Source organism: Schistocerca serialis, chromosome 4 (genome assembly GCF_023864345.2).
Source record: "Schistocerca serialis cubense isolate TAMUIC-IGC-003099 chromosome 4, iqSchSeri2.2, whole genome shotgun sequence".
Lineage (NCBI taxonomy): Eukaryota > Metazoa > Arthropoda > Insecta > Orthoptera > Acrididae > Schistocerca > Schistocerca serialis.
This window is the reverse complement of record NC_064641.1, coordinates 690,972,570-690,993,204: the sequence shown is the minus strand read 5'-3', so window position 1 is coordinate 690,993,204 and position 20,635 is coordinate 690,972,570. Positions and strand designations below refer to the sequence as shown.

Below are 20,635 nucleotides of genomic sequence, written 5' to 3'. Positions count from 1 at the left end.
AGAACGACAGCAATTTTTCATACCCACAAGAAGTTATATCCACTTTCACTCAGTGTTATATAGTTATAAGAGGCAAATTGACAGTGGTTTTCCCTAACTTATGAAGCTTTCACTTTGTTGTAGCGTTTGTTTTGTCTTACATATTCCTATATTTTTCTTTATACGACTGTATTTTCTCTCCATTTATATGCTATTGTATTTTCTGTAAATTATTTCTTGACGTACTCATACTGCGGTTAAAACTGTTGATATGCAAATAAATAGATAAATAAAACTAAATAAGAAGTACTAAATGAAATGGAGAGAAAGGATCGTTATGGCTCAGTTTGAATAAAAGAAGGGATTGGTTGATAGGTCAAATTCTGAGACATAGCAGATGCGACAGTTTCTACTGGAGGAAAACGAGGGGGCGGGGGGGGGGGGGGGGGGAGGGAGGTCTAGGGTGGGGGTAAAAAACTATAGAGAGACACCGAGCCTTTAATTCGGTACGCTGGTTCAAGTGGATGTAGGTTGCAGCAGTTATGCAGCAATGAAGAGGCTTCAGTCGTCGGGTAAAGCCTACAATAACAGCCCTGCCTGTCAGGAGACAGACAGCTGTTGCGTAAGAGCAAGGTCGGATTACATGATGTGTCGTTATCTGCGAGTTAGCAGCGAGAGGCGCCAGTGTCCGCCCAGGAGGTGCGCAGTGCACACGCGGTGCAGGGCTAGATACCGTCTGCTATGGCGGAGCCCACCAGCATCGACGATACACACACCACGTGCTGGCGGCCGCACGGCTTCTCTGGGGCATCGGTGACAACACAGACTGGTACTCCGACCGCATCTGTGATACACCGAGAAAGCTGTGACCTCTCAGCTGCCATGTAGTGGGTTGCTTATGCAGCAGCGGTACCTCTACTGTCAAGTAACTGGCGAGAGGGCAAGTGCACATCAGATCTAATAGTTGCGACGTCTTGCGTGCTACAGTTCGTCGTCTATTGCAAAACTCGTAAAGATGTTGTGGTCAGACAGTTTGTGGACAACGCTCTTGATTTTAACAGTAATTATTGCACTGTTGTACGTGTACTTGTCGTCTGTGAATAACTACTGGAAGAGACTCGGCGTTCCGTGCGTGAAAAGTGAACTCCTCTTCGGAAGTGCTCGTCGCGCCCTCTTCGCCCGGGAGTCGCTGCCCACATGTATCCAGAGGATATACCAGGAGCTCGGCGACGTGCCTTTCGGAGGATTCTACCTTATGATGACGCCTTGTCTCATGGTGAAAGATGTCGGACTCATCAATAAAATCCTTGTCTCTGACTTCGCGCATTTCACTGACAGGTAAGCCTCCAATTCATCTTACTTTCTTTATGTTCTCACTTTTCGAAATTTGTATGCCGTTTTTATCTCTTTCTGCTGTATCTGAGTCCGTCAGATGGAGACTGATTTGGTGTAGTTGACCACGACAGCCTACCTTGTGCTTTTCATATCGCGTCACTATTACAGCTTTATCCATTCCTATCTGTTTTTTGTATTAAAGCCCTGTCCCACCCCCTTCCTTGTTTCCCAAATGGCTCTGAGCACTATGGGACTTAACATCTATGGTCATCAGTCCCCTAGAACGTAGAACTACTTAAACCTAACTAACCTAAGGACAGCACACAACACCCAGCCATCACGAGGCAGAGAAAATTCCTGACTCCGCCGGGAATCGAACCCGGGAACCCGGGCGTGGGAAGCGAGAACGCTACCGCACGACCACGAGATGCGGGCTCGTTTCCCTACTCCCCTTCACTACCCAACTAACTATTCCTCGCTGCTTCACGATGTGACATACCAGTCTATCTGTTCCTTTAGCGAAGTCGTCACCTACTTTGGCATCTACATGAATACTCTGCAATTCCCACGTAAGTGCTTGCCAGACGGTTCATATAACCACTCTCAAGCTACTACTCGACCGAATAACGCTCTCTCTGGAGGTTGGAATCAACAAAATATTATCATATTCGGAGGAGAAAGTTGTACTTGAAATTTCGTGAAAAGACCTTGCCTCAACAAATAGTTGTTTTCTCCCCATTTCGAAGTTATACCTCCACTAATTATTCCATCTAACCGTTTTTATCTTCTGCATTCTCCTGTAGCATCAAATGTCAACAGCTTCTGTTCACTTCTTGTCTGTAGTTTTTATCGTCCACGTGTGATTTTCATGCAACACTACTCTCCAGATAAATACTTTCAGAAAAGGTTTCATAATAATCACGTTTATAATGAATGCTAAAACGTTTCTCCTCTCCAGGCATGTTTTTATGCTGTTGTCAGTCTGCATTTCCTAACCTCGATACTTCTGCCATCGTCAGTGACTATTCTATCCGAATAGCAGAAAGCGTCTCATTTCCTAAGTTAGTTTCCTCAGCATCACCTGATTTTAATCGACAACACACAATTATTCCTGTTTTCTTTTGTCGCTGTTCGTCTTATAACCTCTTCCCGAGACACTGTCCTCTCTGTTCAACTAATCTTCAAAAGCAAAGGAAACTATATGGTTCCAGACTCCTTTTCAAGTCTCCAACATCTCTGTCGTATATGTGGAGACCGAAGTAACGGAAGGAAATTTGTACCACGGCCAGGATTCGAACACACGTCACTTGCCCAGTAGGCAAGGTGTGCTAACAACTACGCCTCTCTGGCACAATGGCTTTGCACAACTGCATGGGCTACCGTAGCCCCCTCACTCTTAGTAACATATCTTTTGTAAAAGTTTTAAGAAAATGTAGTATGGACGGTTGGTTGGTTGAATAATTAAAGGGACAAAACTACTAGATCATCAGTCCCTGCGGATAGTTGCAAAGACGGAACATAACTCCATGAATTTTGAAGCTATTAAGGACGACGGAAAACGGAAAGAATGACGATTTTCTTCTTTCTTCACGTTTGCAACCCATTCTGGGAGTTTCTTATTTTCATAACAAAAGTATGTTCTGCAGTATTCGATGTAAAAGCGTGTGCTCTCTAAGTTATGAGTTCCTTCCAGTTTGTGACTTCACATTGACTAAAAAACGAAAGATGAAGTTGCTGCGACCGAAACAATTAACAGTGCCAGTTATATTCCTGCTTGTCTCAAATATTTGACTTTTTTTCCGAATACGTATCGCGATTATACGAGGGTATGCATCGGCAGGAATCCAAGTGTAAAGCTTAAACTTTTCTTAAGTAAAATGAGCAGCAACGATGTGCATTTTCTTTCTTGTTATATATAGACACATCAAAATAAGTTTTGCATCACTCTGGTTCTCATAACTCCTGGAGATAGATGTTGACTGTGGATATTGTATCACAGACACAGTCCCCTTGACTGTTCGGAGATGTCACTAAACCCGCCCAAAGATATAAACAACGACGCATGAGCAGCGCCTATTAGACGGAGGGGGTCCGAGAGCCGATCAGTTCCAGTCATTCCACCAGGAAGGAGGTACATGGCTCGTGTTGTCTGTAATTCAACCATGCCTAGACAGTCAGTACCGCGGTTCGATTGCGTTCGCGTTGTTACTTTGTGCCAGGAAGGACTCTCAACAAGGAAAGTGTCCAGGCGTCTCGCAGTGAACCAAAGCGATGTTCGGACATGGAGAAGATACAGAGAGACAGGAACTGTGAATGACATGCCTCACTAAGGCCACCCAAGGGCTACTAGTGCAATAGATGGCCGCTACTTACGGATTATGGCTCGGCGGAACCCTGACAGCAACGCCACCATGTCGAATAATGTTTTTCGTGCAGCCACAGGACGTCGTGTTACGACTCAAACTGTGTACAATGGGCTGCATGATGCGCAACTTCACTCCCGACGTCCATGGCGAGGTCCATCTTTTCAAACACGACACAATGCAGAGCGGCACAGATGGGTCCAACAACATGTCGAATGGACGGCTCATGAATGGCATCACGTTCTCTTCACCGATGAGTGTCGCATGTGCCTTCAATCAGACAATCGTTGGAGACGTGTCTGGAGGCAACGTGGTCAGGCTGAACGCCTTGGACACACTGCCCAGCGAGTGCAGCAAGAAGGGAGTTCCCTGCTATTTTGGGGTGGCATTTTGTGAGGCCGACGTACGCCGCTGATGGCCATGGAAGGCGCCGTAACGGCTGTACGATACGTGGAAGCCATCCTCCGACCGCCAGTGCAACCATATTGGCAGCATATGGGCGAGACATTCGTCTTCATGGACGACAATTTGTGCTCTCACCGTGCGCATCTTGTGGATGACTTCCTTCAGGATAACGACACTGCTCGACTAGAGTGGCCAGCATGTTCTCCAGACATGAACCCTATCGAACATGCCTGGGATTGATTGAAAAGGCCTGTATATGAACGACGTGACCCACCAACCATTCTGAGGGATCTACGCCGAATCCCCGTTGAGGAGTGGGACAATCTGGACCAACAGTGCCTTGATGTACCTGTGGATATTATGCCACGACGAATACACGCATGCATCACTGCAAGAGGAGGTATTAGAGGTACCGGTGTGTACAGAAATCTGGACCACCACCTCGGAAAGTCTCGCTGTATGATAGTACAATATTCAATGCTTGGTTTTCATGAGCAGTAACAATGGCGGAAATGATGTTTATCTTGATCTATATTCCAATTTTCTGTACAGGTTCCGGAACTTTCGGAACCGAGGTGATGCAAAACTTTTTTTGATGTGTGTATATGGCTGTGTGTTTTCGAATACGTCGCGATTTCTGGTGGTGTGGTTAGGCAGGACCTTAAGAGTGCAGCTTAAACTGATGAGAGTAAAACGAGGGACACCCATGCTTATAATCTTACTTCTCGCTAATACTTTGCTGTTTATTGATATGTATTATATATTATTAATATGTGGCGATTTTCGAGGGCCCTAAGCACTATGGGACTTAACCATCTGAGGTCATCAGTCTCCTAGAACTTAGAACTACTTAAACCTAACTAACCTAAGGACATCACACACATCAATGCCCGAGGCAGGATTCGAACCTGCGACCGTAGCGGTCTGGCGGTTCCAGACTGAAGCGCCTAGAACCGCTCGGCCACTCCGGTCGGCGATTTTCGAGTGTGTCGTTAGGTAGGAACCTAAGGGCACAGCGTAGATAGCCGTATATGAAACGAACAGAAATCAGTTTTATGGTCTCGCTTGTCACAAATATTTAGCTGTGATCAAATCCTTAACAGTACTTTCGTAAATTTGTCAGGTAACACAAATATTCCACCACATATGTCCGGTTTCCGATTTCAGACGAATGCCAGATGCACGTTCGACTTTGTCACTCGTACTCAGAACACGCAGCATTTCTCAATAAATACAGTAGAAACGCAGTGATAAACTGCTTTTAATAAACAATTTAAACTTGCATATCAACACAATATCTTAATTTAGTATTAATCTTCTTGGATTTGCCGCAAATTTGTCAGTTACTATCTTTTCTAACATCTCGCCGGTTTCTTTTACGTAATTTCTTGGTACGCTCATCAGGTGCAAAGCAGTGAGCCTTTCTCCCAGAGTACTTCCAAGCCATATCTTCTCTCTGCGTACTGAAGAATACTTCCACAATCACCGTTGTACATAGAATAGTAGAGCTTTCCTCGTGCTAGTGTGTGTGTGTGTGTGTGTGTGTGTGTGTGTGGAAAGGGGGGGGGGGAGATATTGGTCTCGATGAACAGGTCAACGACTTCTGTGTCCCTTAATTTAGCCGTAGGTGTATTTCTTTTCCTCCATAAATTGTATCATAGGTCCAGTTCTTCGGCAATATCATCCAAACCATAAATTTTTAAAACAGTTCAGTATTTTTATGAAATTCTGTTTTATTAGTTTTGCTCATATTCGAGGGTTGTAGTTTAATTAGAGCAAATTACTTCTGAATTTTTCTTTACAAGCAAAATGTGAAACAGTAATTTCTATTTTCAGTTTCTCTGCAGTGGCTTGTGCTTTTCTGAGTAATTCGCTAGTTGTTCTGTCTGCTTTCTTTCGGTTATTACTGACAACGTCAAGAATTCACCACGATCATGTGAGAGACTCAGACTGCAGGACATTGGTTACTGGTTCCAAAACTACCGAGCATTTGGCTATTGTTTTGGAGCTAAGAGGAGCACTGGTTTCGTAATGGCTGAATGCAAATTATAGGCAGATTTTCTCGTTGTACGAGGGTCGGTCAAAAAGTAATGCCTCCCATTTTTTTCTACTTAAAGAAATTAAGTTAAGTGAAAAATTTGAATTTGGCGCCATTCCTCAAACCTTCTTCTGCAATCCACTGCAGTAGTAACTTTCTGTGTCAACAGGTGGCAGCACAGCAGAAGTTTGTAAGATGGCCGACATCGATGTTCGTTTGAGACAGCGTTGTGTGATTGAATTCTTGAATGCAGAAGGTGAAACGCCCATACGCATTCATGAAAGACTGAAGAAGGTGTATGGTGTTGTGACAGTGGATGTCAGCACTGTTAGACGATGGGTTCGTCGTTGTAAGGCAGCTGAAGGGCAAACACCGTTGACTGACGAAAAGCGGAGCGGCAGGCCGGTGAGTGCAGTGACTCCACACAACATTCAGCAAGTTGATGACATCATTCGTGGTGACCGTCGGGTGACTGCAGATGAAGTGTGTCGCATTATTTCTCTTAGTAAAGGCAGTGTGATCACGATTATTAAACAATTGGGGTACTCAAAAGTTTGTGCACGGTGGGTTCCAAGAATGTTAACCGATCAGAATAAAGAGGCAAGGAAAACAATAGCCTCCCAACACTTGCAGCGCTTCCGTTTGGAGGGAGATGAGTTTCTGAAAAAAACTGTGACCGGGGACGAAACATGGGTGCATTTTTTTGAACCCGAATCAAAGAGGCAGTCAATGGAGTGGCGTCACACAAGCTCGCCGAGGAAGAAAAAATTCAAAACTGTGCGATCGGCAGGGAAAGTTATGGCAACAGTTTTCTGGGATACAGAGGGTATGATTCTGGTTGATTTTTTGGAGCAGGGATGCACAATAAATTCTGTTCAATACGTCACAACCCTCAACAAACTTAAAGCACGTCTTCAGCGAGTTCGCCCAATAAAATCAATGGCAGATGTTCTTCTTTTGCATGACAATGCAAGACCACACACCAGTCGTCACACCTCTGACGAGATTGTCAAAATTGGATGGGACGTTTTGCCTCATCCCCCATACAGCCCTGACCTGGCACCATCAGACTTCCATCTGTTCGGGCCACTAAAAGAAGCTCATCGTGGGATTCATTTTGAAGATGAGGAGGCCGTCAAAACATCCGTGCGTCAATGGCTTAGGAAGCAGAGCTGTGATTTTTACCGTGCTGGGATACATGCCCTTGTTCAAAGATGGACCAAAACTGTAGAGATGGGCGGAGATTACACTGAAAAATGACAAAATGATCCTCAATGTTGTGGTTTTCAACCTATGTAATTGCATTTAAATTTCCTGACAATTAAACGTAGAAAAAAAATAGGAGGCATTACTTTTTGACTGACCCTCGTATAATTACCCTCCGTAGACAGAGCTCTCGCAACCTCTGGTAAATGTTAAGAATATAGTCTAAAGGATTTATATTTTTCAAACCCTCTCGTCTCACACATTCGGGATGAATTGGGAGCATTTTTCCAGCGTGTAGTCGATTCTCTAAAAAAGTTGATAGTGTCTTCTACAGTGTCAACAGTATTCCTAATTTCCGGCACTGCATTTGCAACATTCACCGCAAGGTTGAGTTTGTGATTTTAGCAATGAATATACGAGGATCGATAATATTTCTTTGCTAAAATGGCTTGCACACCACTCTCTGCATGCTAACGTAGAACAGCCGTCAGAGCCAAATCCTATACAATCTTCTGCTGGCATACTATTACTGATCTAGAAACTGTTAATACTTCGGCGATTGATGAGATATTCTGTGACTTTCGTTCTAAAAAATCTACAAATTCTTCCCCGATTTTCTCTTTGCTTTCTTCATATTGGCTATATTCTCCCTAATAACATCGACTTTATCAATTCTTTTTGTATTTTCAGTGATGTGTAAACAGCATGCCTGCGACACTTTTCCAGATGAGTCCTTAACTTGTCGCCGCCAGAATGGATTCTTAAATTCAGTAAATCTAATAAAACACCTTCGTGTTCCTGTTTTAATCTAAGAGGCATATAGAGCAAAAAACCTATACAAGAAAGAATCGATGACAATATTTGCCTGTTTTCATCGATCACTTTTCGATACACGCTATGCAGTTGCACGTCCACAGATGTATGTTCAAGAGAAGTTTTTGCTGAAGTTAACGCTGTCAAGTGAAGCCGGGTTTACGACTATCTTCATGCATATTCTTGAATTTTGTGGATACCTTAGTTATAAATGATCCAAAAATGCCTCCAACAGTGCCAGTGACAGGAGGGAACAAAACACAGTGCTCGCATTGGGCACTTTTTAGTAATAATTACTATTAAAAACAGTCTTGACCACAATTTATTTAATAAGGTGACCGGTTTCGACCACTACTGTGGTCATCTTCAGATCATTGAGTAGGAACCTCTTTGTTGGAGAATCACTACTTTTTAGTAACTTGGAGTATACTAGGAACACTGCACATTCATTTAATCAAGCACGATTAAATTTTCTTTACTAAAGGCTTGCATCACTTTCAAATGCATGATTCCTTGAAATGATTGAAGATTTTAGTAAAAGCTCCTTCTTCTTGTCCACAGATATATCAGTAATTAGCCGAATATAACGACCCAGATGGTTTTCATCGCAGTTACTTTTTATTGCAATTTCCGAAACGTGTTTGGACATACAAGCTAGTTGGGATGTTGGCTGAGAATTAGGAACAGTGACTACTACAGTTAGAGGTATTACCATTGAATTTGATTATTGTTCAGTGTCACCTTTGGATGTTGATCGTGACACTTCACTCTTGTTATGATCGTCATAGCTTCCATTGCCGCTATTTCGACTCCTTTTCCTTTCATGAACAGCAGATCCTATTATTTAGCCATAAAATGAAAACAGAGTTAAGATAAATGTTAGACAGACAGACTTATCGGAAACATAATAATATTCAAGTGCCAAGTAGCTATATTATTACTTTCACGAGGCCGTGAACCAAAAGAAACTATTGTTGTAATTTGTGAACTTGTTAATATGTCCATGCCATTTAAACTACTAGGATTTTCGATGAATTCGATGCAGAGCAGACAGGATTCAGGAAACAATCAATTTATATCTAGAACTAAATAATTCCCTGTTGTAACTCTCTCAAGACATTCCAAGCGCATTTGTTGTAGAATTCAGTAGGGTTGTTCCTATACAAATAGCATCAATTTCACAAATAAATACTATAAACCGCCTGCTGTTCCTAATCTATATAAATGATTTAGGAGCCATTCCGAGCTGTTATCTTAGATTGTTCGTAGATGATGATGTCATTTACCGTGTAGTGAAGTCATTAGAAGATCAAAACCAATTGCAACATGATTTAAACAAAGTATCTGTATAGTACGAAAAGTGGCAATTGGTCCTGAACAGCGAAAAGTATGAGGTCATCATGTGTACTAAAAGGAATCTCTTAAATTTCGTTTGCACTACAGATCACACAAATCGAAAATCTGCCAATTCAGCTAAATACCTAGGAATTAAAACTACGAACAACTGAAATTGGAACTATCATACACATAATGTTGTGAGGAAAGCTTATCAAAGAATGCGATTTATTGTTTGGACAATTACAAGATACAACAAGTTTACTAAAGAGACTGCCTATACTACACTTGTCCGTCCTACGCCAGAGTATTGCAGTGGAGTGTGGGGCTCATCAGACAGGACTGCTGGAGAACATCGAAAATGTTGAAAAACGGGCAACTCGTTTTGTATTAACGTGAAATAGGGAAATAGTGGGTCGTGTAAATAAAATGGAGACTGTACTTTATTTTCCGAATTCCTGAGAACATTGTCAGGTTCACTGGCGGAAATAACGTCCCCTCAGACCCCGCTGTGCAAATGGGCCGAGGGGCGGGTCCCCCTGAGAGAGGCCCTGTATTTTGGGAGGCTCCAACCTAATCCAGTGATTTATTTAAAAATATGCAGTTATGTATCTATATTCGATTTAACCGTGGAAACTCATTAAGGAGAAACAGACAGAAGTGTACCAGCAGACGTTTCGTCACCATTTTTGTTCAATGCTAATAACAATGCTACAGCATGTGTCAGTCAGCATGAGTGCAGCGCACAGACACACTGTTTCTCACTAGCAGTGGCCGGTACGTCAGCTAGCGCTCTGGAGTGGGTTACCTTCTTTATTGTGTATTTCCTTCAATTGGCGTTGACAACAATAGGCTCTCCTACTAACACACCCTAGTTTTCTTTTTTTTTGGTTGAGATGGATGCAATGTTATTGGGTTGGTGCATAAGTTCGTAGCGTTTTTCCATAAATTTAATAAACACCAAAGATGCATGTAACGGAGACTTTAGTCATCAATAACATGTTCTCCTTCACTATGTACAACAGTATGCCAACGATGGGGTAACTTATCGATTACTGTGCTGTTGAAATCACGTGGTTTTGTGGTCAAGAACTTGTTGATTCATGTTTGGAGCGCATTTTCATCTGGAACGGAAGTTCAAGATTCGTCGATAGAGAGCGAAAAAGGGGAAAATTAGGCGGCACAAGGTCAAATGAATAAGATGGGTGCGGAATGACTTTTCCACCCAACAGCTGTGTAGTGATTTTTGTCAATCTAGCACAGCTGTAGTCAAATTTTTCTGCTTAAGAGCCGAAATTGACGTTGTAGGACGACACCTAGAGCAGCATGGGAAGGAGGGTGGAGATTGGAGAGGGGGGGGGGGGAGGCGGGAATAGTAATTACTCAACGAGAAATTCAGTTTTCACTAAACCATTGTTAGTGACGGAAGCTTACCGTTTACATATTTGAATCTACGAATCGTAACGTATCACCAAATATTTATAAGTGAAAAAGAACTAAAAAATGTAAGTACATACATTTTTCTGAAGGATTAAACAGTGACAGGTTTTCCGCATCGAAGCTGATACTGTAGTCAGTGCCATGCCAACAAGATGCCGTGCTTGTTGTTCTGATTTGCGGACAAATTTTCTAACCGTCTTGATACCCTAGTATCTGAAATTATACCAAGCGGCTGCAGCATATCCTTTTTAACAGGACTTTTGTATTATGCAAAATATAACAGAACAGAGACCGTATTAATTAATACACTTAAACTAATGCATAATTGTTATGAAGGGATATAATGGCGGATGATAGAATTCAGTTTCATCCGTTGCGTTATGCGTGTTTCTGATTATAACTAACTCTCATTGGAGTGAACAACTTGGCTACTTTTCCCTACCGGCTTCATATCGGCAATACTGGTTCGCAAGAGAGACTGTTGTTGTTGTGGTCTCCAGTCCGAAAACAGCTTTGATGCAGCTCTCCTGCTGCTCTATCCTGTGCGAACCTCTTCATCGCTGTATAATTACTGCAACCTACATCCGTCTGAATCTGTCTACTGTATTCATCTCCTGGTCTCCCTCTACCATTTTTACTCCACACACTTCCCTCCAATACTAAATTAGTGATCCCCTGGTGTCTCAGAATTTGTCCTATCAACTGCTATGGCAATTCGGCTAGATTCCATTATTCTTGTTTTGCTTTTGTTGATGTTCATCTTATGCCCACGTTTCAAGATACTATCCATTCAGTTTACTGCTTATCCAAGTATTTTGCTGTCTTTGACAGAATTACTATGTCATGGGCAAATCTCAAAGTCTTTACTTCTCCCCCTTGAACTTTAATTCCTTCTCCTACTTATTCTATGGTTTCCTTTAGTGCTTGCTCAGTGTACATATTGAATAACATCGGGAATGGGCTACAACCCTGACTCACTCCCTTCTCAGACGTTGCTTCCTTTTCATGCCCTCGACTATTATAAATGACGTCCGGTTTCTGTACAAACTGTAAATAGCCTTTCGCTTCCTGTATTTTACCCCTGCCACATTCAGAATTTCAAAGAGAGTATTTCAGTCAACATAGTCAAAAGCTTTCCCTAAGTCGACAAATGATATAAACGTAGGTTTTGCTTTTCTTAACCTATCTTCTATGATAAGTCGTAGTGCTAGTAATGCCTCGCATGTACCTACGTTTCTCCGGAATCCAAAATGATCTTCCCCGAGGTCGACTTCTACCAGTATTTGCATTCTTGTGTAAGGAATTTGTCCTCTAGCCATTCCTGCTTAATCATTTTTCACTTCCTGTCAATACGATTTTTTAAACGTTTGTATTTCCTTTTGCCTGCTTCACTTAATGAATTTTTGTATTTTCTCCTTTCATCAACTAAATATAATATCTTTTGTATCATCCAAGGATTTCTACTAGGCCTTGTCTTTTTGCCAATTTGACCCTCTGCTGCCATCACTATTTGATTTCTTAAAGCTGCCCACTCGTCTTCTACTGTATTCCTTTCCCCTGTTATAGGCAACTGTTGCCTAATGCTCCCTCTGAAAGTCTGGGCGACCTATGATTTTTTCAACCAATTCAGGTCCCATCTCCTTAATTTTCCACCCTTTTCCAATTTCTTTAGTTTTAATCTACAGTTCATAACCAATAAATTGTGGTCAGAATCCACATCTGGCCCTGGAAATGTCTTAAAATTTAAAACCTGGTTCCCAAATCTCTGTCTTACCATTATGTATCAATCTGGAACCTCCCAGTGTCTCCAGTTCTCTTGCACGTATACATCCTTCTTTTATGATTTTTAAATCAAATGTTAACGATGGTTAAATCATGCTCTGTGCAAAACTCTATCAAGCGGCTTCCTCATTCATTCGTTTCCTCTAGTCCATATTCACCTACTATATTTCCTTCTCTTCCTTTTCCTCTCGAATTTCGGCCCCCGTAACTACTAAATTTTCGTCTCCCTTAAATATCGGAATAATTTATTTTATATCGCCATAAATTTCTTCAATCTTCTCATCTGCGGAGCTAGTTGGCATATAAACTTGTATGACTGTGGCGGGTGTGGGCTTCGTGTCTATCTTGGCTACAATAATGCTTTCACTATGCTGTTCGTAGTAGCTTACCCGCATTCCTATTTTCTTATTCATTATTAAACCTACTCCTGCATTGCGCCTATCTGATTTTGTATTTATAGCCCTGTATTCACCTGACTTGCCATCGAATTTCACTAATTCACACTATATCTAACCAACCGACCCATTTCCCTTTCTAAATTTTCCATCCTATCTGCCTGATTAATGTATCCAACAATCTGGTCTCTGATCCATAGAACGCCAGTTTTGTTTCTCTTGATAACGACGTCCTCCTGAGTAGTCCGCGCCTGTAGATCCGAATGGGGGACTATTTTACCTCCGGAATATTTCACCCAAGAAGATGCCATCATCATTTAAGAATAGAGTAGAGCTGCATGCTCTCGGGAAGAATTACGGCTGTAGCTGCTCCTTGCTTTCAGCCGTTTGCAGTACCAAAACAGCAAGGCCGTTTTGGTCGATGTTACAAGGCTAGATCAGTCAATCACAGACACGAAGCCCACACTCACCACAGTCGTACAAGTTTATATGCGAACTAGCTCTGCAAATGAGGAGGTTGAAGAAATGTATGACTGCTGCCCTAGCAACTACTGAAAAGTCTGCTGCCCCTCTTCAGGAGCCACATGTCTGTCTGGTTTTCCAACAGATACCCCTCCACTGTTGCGATACCAGCACAGCAAGGCCGTTTTGGTCGATGTTACAAGGCTAGATCAGTCAATCTGTATCGCTGACGCACACAAGCCACCCCACCTATGGCAAGATCCACAGTTCATGGGGGTGGGGAGGAAGAGACTATCAAACTGAAATAAATAACAAGTAATTACATTGGTAGGCTAAAAGACGTTTAAACATTAATATTGTAAAAATTATTGCTCATCATACAAGTGAGGTCTGCAGCATGATATACATGATTTACATTAGATGACTCAAAAAAAGTATTTACTTAAGCATAAGGAAACCAGTTTCCTTTGTCAGTCTCATTGTCAACTATGGCGATATATACGAGGGCTATTCAGAAAGTAAGTTCCGATAGCTCGTGAAATGGAAACCACTGCAAAATCCGATGAAGTTTTGCACAGATGTGTTGGGTAGTGTCTCTAGTATGCCCATCGAATGCGACACGTAGCTCTTTTGAGCTCTGAGCGCACAGCGAACACATAAAGATGCCTCGAAAATAGTGTCTCCTGCAAAGTATGAGCGCCCAGTGAGAGATTTCGCCTGACGTCGTGCAGCCCGCATAACACAACTGTCATGCGTTTCGTTCTTCATGACAGTTCTCAGCTGCACTCTCCAAGGGCAATGAAGATTCTCTTGCAGCATTTACCATGGTAAGTATTCGATCACCCACAACGCAGCACATAATTAGCTAATTGAGAGTTTCATCTCTGCTCACACGAACCACTGGCTATGAAGACAACATTTGGTACAGACAACGAGCTCTAGACGATCGTAGAGAAGTGCGGAAAGCACAGGTGGCTGCCTTCTATGAGGAGGGTATTGGAAACTTGGTACAATGCTACGACAAACGTCTAAGCCGGAGCGGCGACTATGTAGAAAAGTAGCTGAAAGATGTAGCATACTATTGCAAGTAATTTGATTTCCACAATGACTTCCATTTCGCTAACGATCGTACATTACTTTCCGAACAGCCCTCGTGTTAGAACTAATGTCACCATTTCTCGGCAGACAGCAGCGCTCTTCAGGGCAGAAACGACGAAGTGGGCACCTTTCCCTTACTATCTACTTTACCAACCCTTATTATTAGTTGGTAACCTACATAAATTAGTACATTACATTAATTAATAGCAATAACCGCAATATTAAACAAGATCACAAATCTTTACTAAATATTTTGAACGTCATTTTTCTTTTATTAAAACAGTCTTAATACGATTTCGTATTACTTGCTACAAAACATGTACCACATTTGAAGATGGCCGTCTCCATAATGCGCACTCACGAATCGATGCTACTTCCATTTGATATTTGTACCGTACATTGTCATACCATAGTGTCAGTTGCTCACCCCTGTGAGTTGTCAACATTAAAAGACAAACAATACAATATCACCCCACTCATCTCTTTTAATCCCGCAGTGGCCGCGCTACGTATCACTCTGCCCCTGGCCTAAGGGCAAACTTTACTTACCTCACCAACACGAATTAAAATCAAGCACATCTTAAAATGTTACTGCCTATGTAAGTAATTTTGGTTGTTATTGAGTAAGATAAATACACTCCTAAAAAGCTCTTAACGTTAGTTGACTTTTTTGGATTTTGTTGTCAATTGCTAGAATACGGCTGAGAACTGCGGACCGCACAAACATTTGATGAATGTCGCATGCGGCCCGTGGGCCGCAGTTTGACGACCACTAGTTGGTTGGCTGATTTGGGGGAGGGGACCAACAACAAGGTCATCGGTCCATATTAGGGAAGGATGTCGGCCATGCCCTTTCAAAGGGACCACTCAGACATTTGCCTGAAGCGATTCAGGAAAATCACGGAAAACCTAAATAAGGATTACCAGCTGCAGGTTTGAATCGTCGTCCTCTGGGATGCGAATCCATTGTGCTAACCACTGCGCCAGTTCGCACAGTGACGACCACTATAGTTGGAATCACAAACCAAGGCGGTCGATTTTAGGCTCGTTCTGCACAGCTGCGTCACGCATTCTACGACAGTCAATGAGAGTTCAGCAACGTTCTGAGCGCTCTATTGTGAATGGCGTACCGAATGCGAACATTAAACGAGATTGTAGCGAGTTATTTAGTGAATTCTTCATCCATTTGTTGCGAGCTGTCATGGCTGATGGTCGTGGTAAGCGAGAAATTCTACACAAGCAATGGTTAGACCTCGGTGAAGCAATCTGTAGTATGCCACACCGTCGCTGTTCCACCAAATACACAACATTATCTTTTGTGGATGCGTGCAGGACTTTGCACAGTGAGTTGTTGGTTTGTTTGGAACCGCGCTGCCGCTACGGTCGCAGGTTGGAATCCTGCCTCGGGCATGGATGTGTGTGATGTCCTTAGGTTAGTTAGGTTTAAATAGTTCTAAGTCTAGGGGACTGATGACCTCAGATATTAAGTCCCATAGTGCCATTTGAACCATTATTTTGTTTCTTTGTTTTGGCTCGTCCTTTCCTTTCTTTTTCTTATGTTAGCATAAAGGCACCATTTGTCGTCACCAGTAATGATGTGGGATAGGAATGGTCGGCGTTGTGACTAGGGCCTCCTGTCGGGTAGTCCGTTCGCTGGTGTCTTTCGAGTTGACGCCACTTCGGCGACTTGCGCATTGATGGAGATGAAATGATGATGATGATTAAGACAACACAACACCCAGTCCCTGATCTCCGACCCAGCCGGGAATCGAACCCGGGCCCTTATGACTGACATCCTGTCCCGCTGACCACTCAGCTACCGGGGGCGGACACGAGCCAATTGACGAAGAGCAAGCAGAGCTGTACATATAGCCACCCGCTGATTTGTGTGATTTTGGCACCGGCTGCTGCTTACATATTTGACACGCGAACGAACCATTGTGCATCATATTCAAGCAAAATTACCTCGTGTTAGAAAACTCTGACAGAGTTCCTCTTTGGGGTAGATGAAGGCGGGATGTGTCATTAAGATTTTGATCGCATAATGTGTTCACTTCAGTAACAAAAATGTATCCCGCATGTCGAAAATTCTGTAAAGTCATCAGAAAATGCACTTTCGTAAACTGTTGGTATATCTCCTTAAAAATTTGTTGCTTCACTTACAAATAAAATCGAAACGTGGCGCAACTCTTCTAGAACACATTGATGTCTATTCCATATTTGTACATTGAACAGTCTGCGTTACATATTTATACATCGAATAGTCTGCCTTTTTGACCGGTTTGAATGAAATATAAGATTAGGCGTGTGTTCCGCGCCGGATGAAGAAGAAGACACACACCGAGAACCTTCTCAAGAAGGAGGGGAGGTAGTGAGGAAGAACTCCGTCCTCAGAGAATATGCTTCAGATTTTTTATTCATTCGAAACTGAGAACTTTCTCAGAGAATGTTCTTTTGCTTTGAGAATCTTCTCCAGATAAAGATCTCTTTTTTATTCATGGAACTGAGCGTCACAGATACGATGTGCGATTTGGGGTGTCAATTATTAACACAGAGGCGTTCCTCGCTACTGCGAAATCTTTTCACGAAATTTTAGTCTCCAAGTTTTGTTGACATCCACGGAGAAATGACAGTCATAATAAAATAAGAGAAATCAGAGCACGCACGGAAAGATTTTAGTGTTCGTTTTCCCCGGGGTAAAAATCGTAGAGACAAACCAAGATATAAGTACAGTAAGCAGATTCAGAAGGATGTAAATTGCAATAATCATTCAGAGATGAAGAGGATCGCACAGATAAAATAGCATGGAGAGCTGCAGCAAACCAATCTTTAGACTGAAGACTGCAACAACAACAGCTCTTATGACTAGAAATCCTGTCTTTTCTTCATTAACACATAATCCTGTTTCCTCAAAGATTTTGTAATAATTTTTTTATAATTCTGGTTAATTATGTTTTGGAACTACTTATTACTGCTACATTATATGCGTAGGCAAGTCTAGTAATCTTCACTTGCTGCATTTGGATCCTTTGTGGATTAGTTTTAGTAAATTCTCTATAGATCTTCTCTAGGAAGAGGTTAAATTAAATAGGTGAAATGGCGTCGCCTTTTCTCAGTCCTGTGAACACTTTAAAATTTTAGTTTATTCTACAGATGTCTTCATATGACGTAAAGTTTCTTCCATACACATTTAACTAATCTGACTAATTTTGATGGTATTTAAAATTCTCTTATTATATTTAGGAGTGTCCATCATTGTATACTGTTGTATGCCTTTTTGAAATGTAGACATAATATGTGAACATGTACATTGAATACCAACCCCCCCCCCCCCCTAGTGATCTAAAGTGGATCTATTTCTGCGCCCCCCACCCCGGAAAATCTAAAGTGGATCTATTTCTGCGGAAACCACAATGGTAGTCAGCAGTTAGTTGTTCAGTAACTGGTTGCAGTCTGTTTAACAGGCACATCGCTAGGAATGGTGGATTAGTTATTGCACACAATGGGATCATTCTTCTTATAGTTGCGGTTTTCCAATTCGCAGGTACAGTTTCTGTCTTCCAATTTGTTTGTATCGAAGACTGTAATTGCAATTACAGTTGTGCTCCTCCAGTCTTTAAAACCTCAATGTATATCTGGTCTCCACCACAAGCCTTAAATTCTTTATTGTTTGATGTATTTCATTTCAGGGGCGTAACGTAAAAGCGTGCAGGCCCTGCATTGTGGTCTGGCCCATTCTGTTGGGAACCTTAGAATAGCGAATTAAATGTTACTGTTGTTATTCTTATGTCTAAAACTAAATATATAAAGTTAAAATATATTACAATATCAATACAGAAACTAGTATGGTATAAATATTCAAGTCAAATACCATCTGCATCTTTGATCAGCTCAAAAAGTTTTAGTAGAACCGGCGAACGTTGATTTGAGTTTAGAGCAGCTGTAACTGTTTGTAATCATTTCTTGTCCTTGCCGTCTCCCTTTGCAGCATGTTCCTCGCTGTCGTCATGAAAGGACAGTGCATATTATTTACTACGACACAATGACAACAATTAAAAAGGAGTAGCAATATATCACATTTTGACAGAAAATTATTATTTCTTGATGAATAGTGTGTAGGAGACAGTACCGCGTGTTTCAAAATGAAAGTCGAAGTTTTAAGACTTTGTAGAACTTATTACATTTGAATTGCAATTGTAAATAATACATCAAATGAAAGAGCAAAAAAGTTTTTCATACAAATGTTCAACATAAGCGCAATTCATCGCGTACGATATATCAAGTCGACAGGTGAGTTCTTCCCAAACCTTGATCACTGTGCCTTGAGTAATTACTGTAACAAGTGCTTCAATTCTGTTACTTAAGTTGGATAGATCGGCTGGTAGCAGAGGCACATACACATGATTCTTAATGAAACAATGGCATGACGTGTGAATGGGCAAATATGGAAGCCATGCGAAACAAGGTCTGTCATCTGACCCCATACAGCCAGTCCAGCGGTTGTGTACAACGTTGTTTAACCAATGGTATGCTGAGTTATGCCGCATTATTATGCTGCCGAAATAAAGTTCTTCCAGTTGAGGAAATGAAGATAAAATACACCAGTTACAGTTGCTTCACTGAAAAGGAAGGCCCACAAACTTCCCGCCGGGTTATGCCACAGAAAGCTTTCAATTTAGGTGAGACCTTGTTGCATCTGTACCGTCGCATGCGGATTTGCTTTTGCCCAGATGTACACATTTCGTGTGTTCACATTTCCACTTGTTGAAATATCGATCATCGTTGAAGACGATACCATTCAAAAATTCTTCATTATCATGCTGCAACATTTTGCTTCCAAAGTCGGCATGTAAACCATAGTCTTTAGGCCTTAGACCTTGTAACAACTGCAAACGGTAAGGACATAGCTGTTACCCTTTCCTTAAAAGTCTCCGCACATACATCACTAGAATTGCTAATTCATGACAAGCCTTCCGAACTGATTTCTTGGGGCTACACATGAAAGACACTCTGTCATTCAACACGATCTTCAGTTACTCTTGGTCGTCCCATACTCCTCCCTTCGCAAAGACAGCCATTGTCTTCAAACTGACGATGCCATCTACAGGTGTTTTTATTACTTGGAGTATTACAATGAAACTTAATACGAAACGCACTTTGTACTATAACAACAGATTCAGTCCTTGAAAACTGTAAAACACAAAAAGCTTTCTGTTCACTAGTCGCCATCTTTGCTACTTGCGCTCTCTAACGGAAGATGCAGGAAAAAGGGCATGCACATGGACATAGGTACAGTATACAAACAAATCTGTTCGTAATGCTCTTTCATTTGATGTATTATTTATACTTGTAGTTGAATGTAGTAAATGCTACAATGTCTTAAATCCTTGATATTCATTTTGAAATACCCAGTATTTTCCACATTTTTAGGGTTCCATACTAACATCGGTAGAAACGGAATATTGTGGGTCCACTTTGTTGTACGTCTGTTGTCCATTCGTCTGTTGAGACCATTTATCTGAGGGCTGGGTAGAGGTAACAAGTTGTAATTTATTCCAAATACCAAAGTCAACGGTCTCTTGGCGGTGTGAAAAATTTAAGGCCGTAAGTCATTGTAATGGAAAAATACAGCCATGTCCGGAAACGCACCGTTTCCGTTCTACGGCGGTTTCAGTTCAGGTGTTTAGCTCATCCACTTTTGCTTGAGGAACTGAATTACGCGTGATGCAATACAATTATTAGGTAACAATTCAAAAGGAAACATAACGATACATTCATTTATCACTTAAGCGCTTTCGTTTGTATTAACACTTGAACGTTACGTGTTTGCATTATTCCAAAACAATAAAGAGTCCAGCATACTGTACGTACAGAACAGTATTGATACGTTATAACAACGGTTCGATGTGGTGATAACCAACATTCCTGCAGATTTTGTACATGCCGTCTTGTGTACCTTACTGCATACCAGGACAAACAACTCT

General features: G+C 41.7%; 1 protein-coding gene across 1 annotated transcript in view; it reads left to right on the top strand.

Moving 5' to 3' along the window:
* The first annotated feature begins 678 nt into the window (after positions 1-678).
* LOC126473189 (probable cytochrome P450 6a13) overlaps positions 679-20,635 on the top strand; it is a 100,637-nt gene continuing 80,680 nt past the window's right edge. The window contains exon 1 of the mRNA XM_050100083.1: positions 679-1,317. Within this exon, the coding sequence (XP_049956040.1) occupies positions 995-1,317 (323 nt within the window). The 5' untranslated portion in view covers positions 679-994. The remainder of the gene's footprint in view (positions 1,318-20,635) is intronic.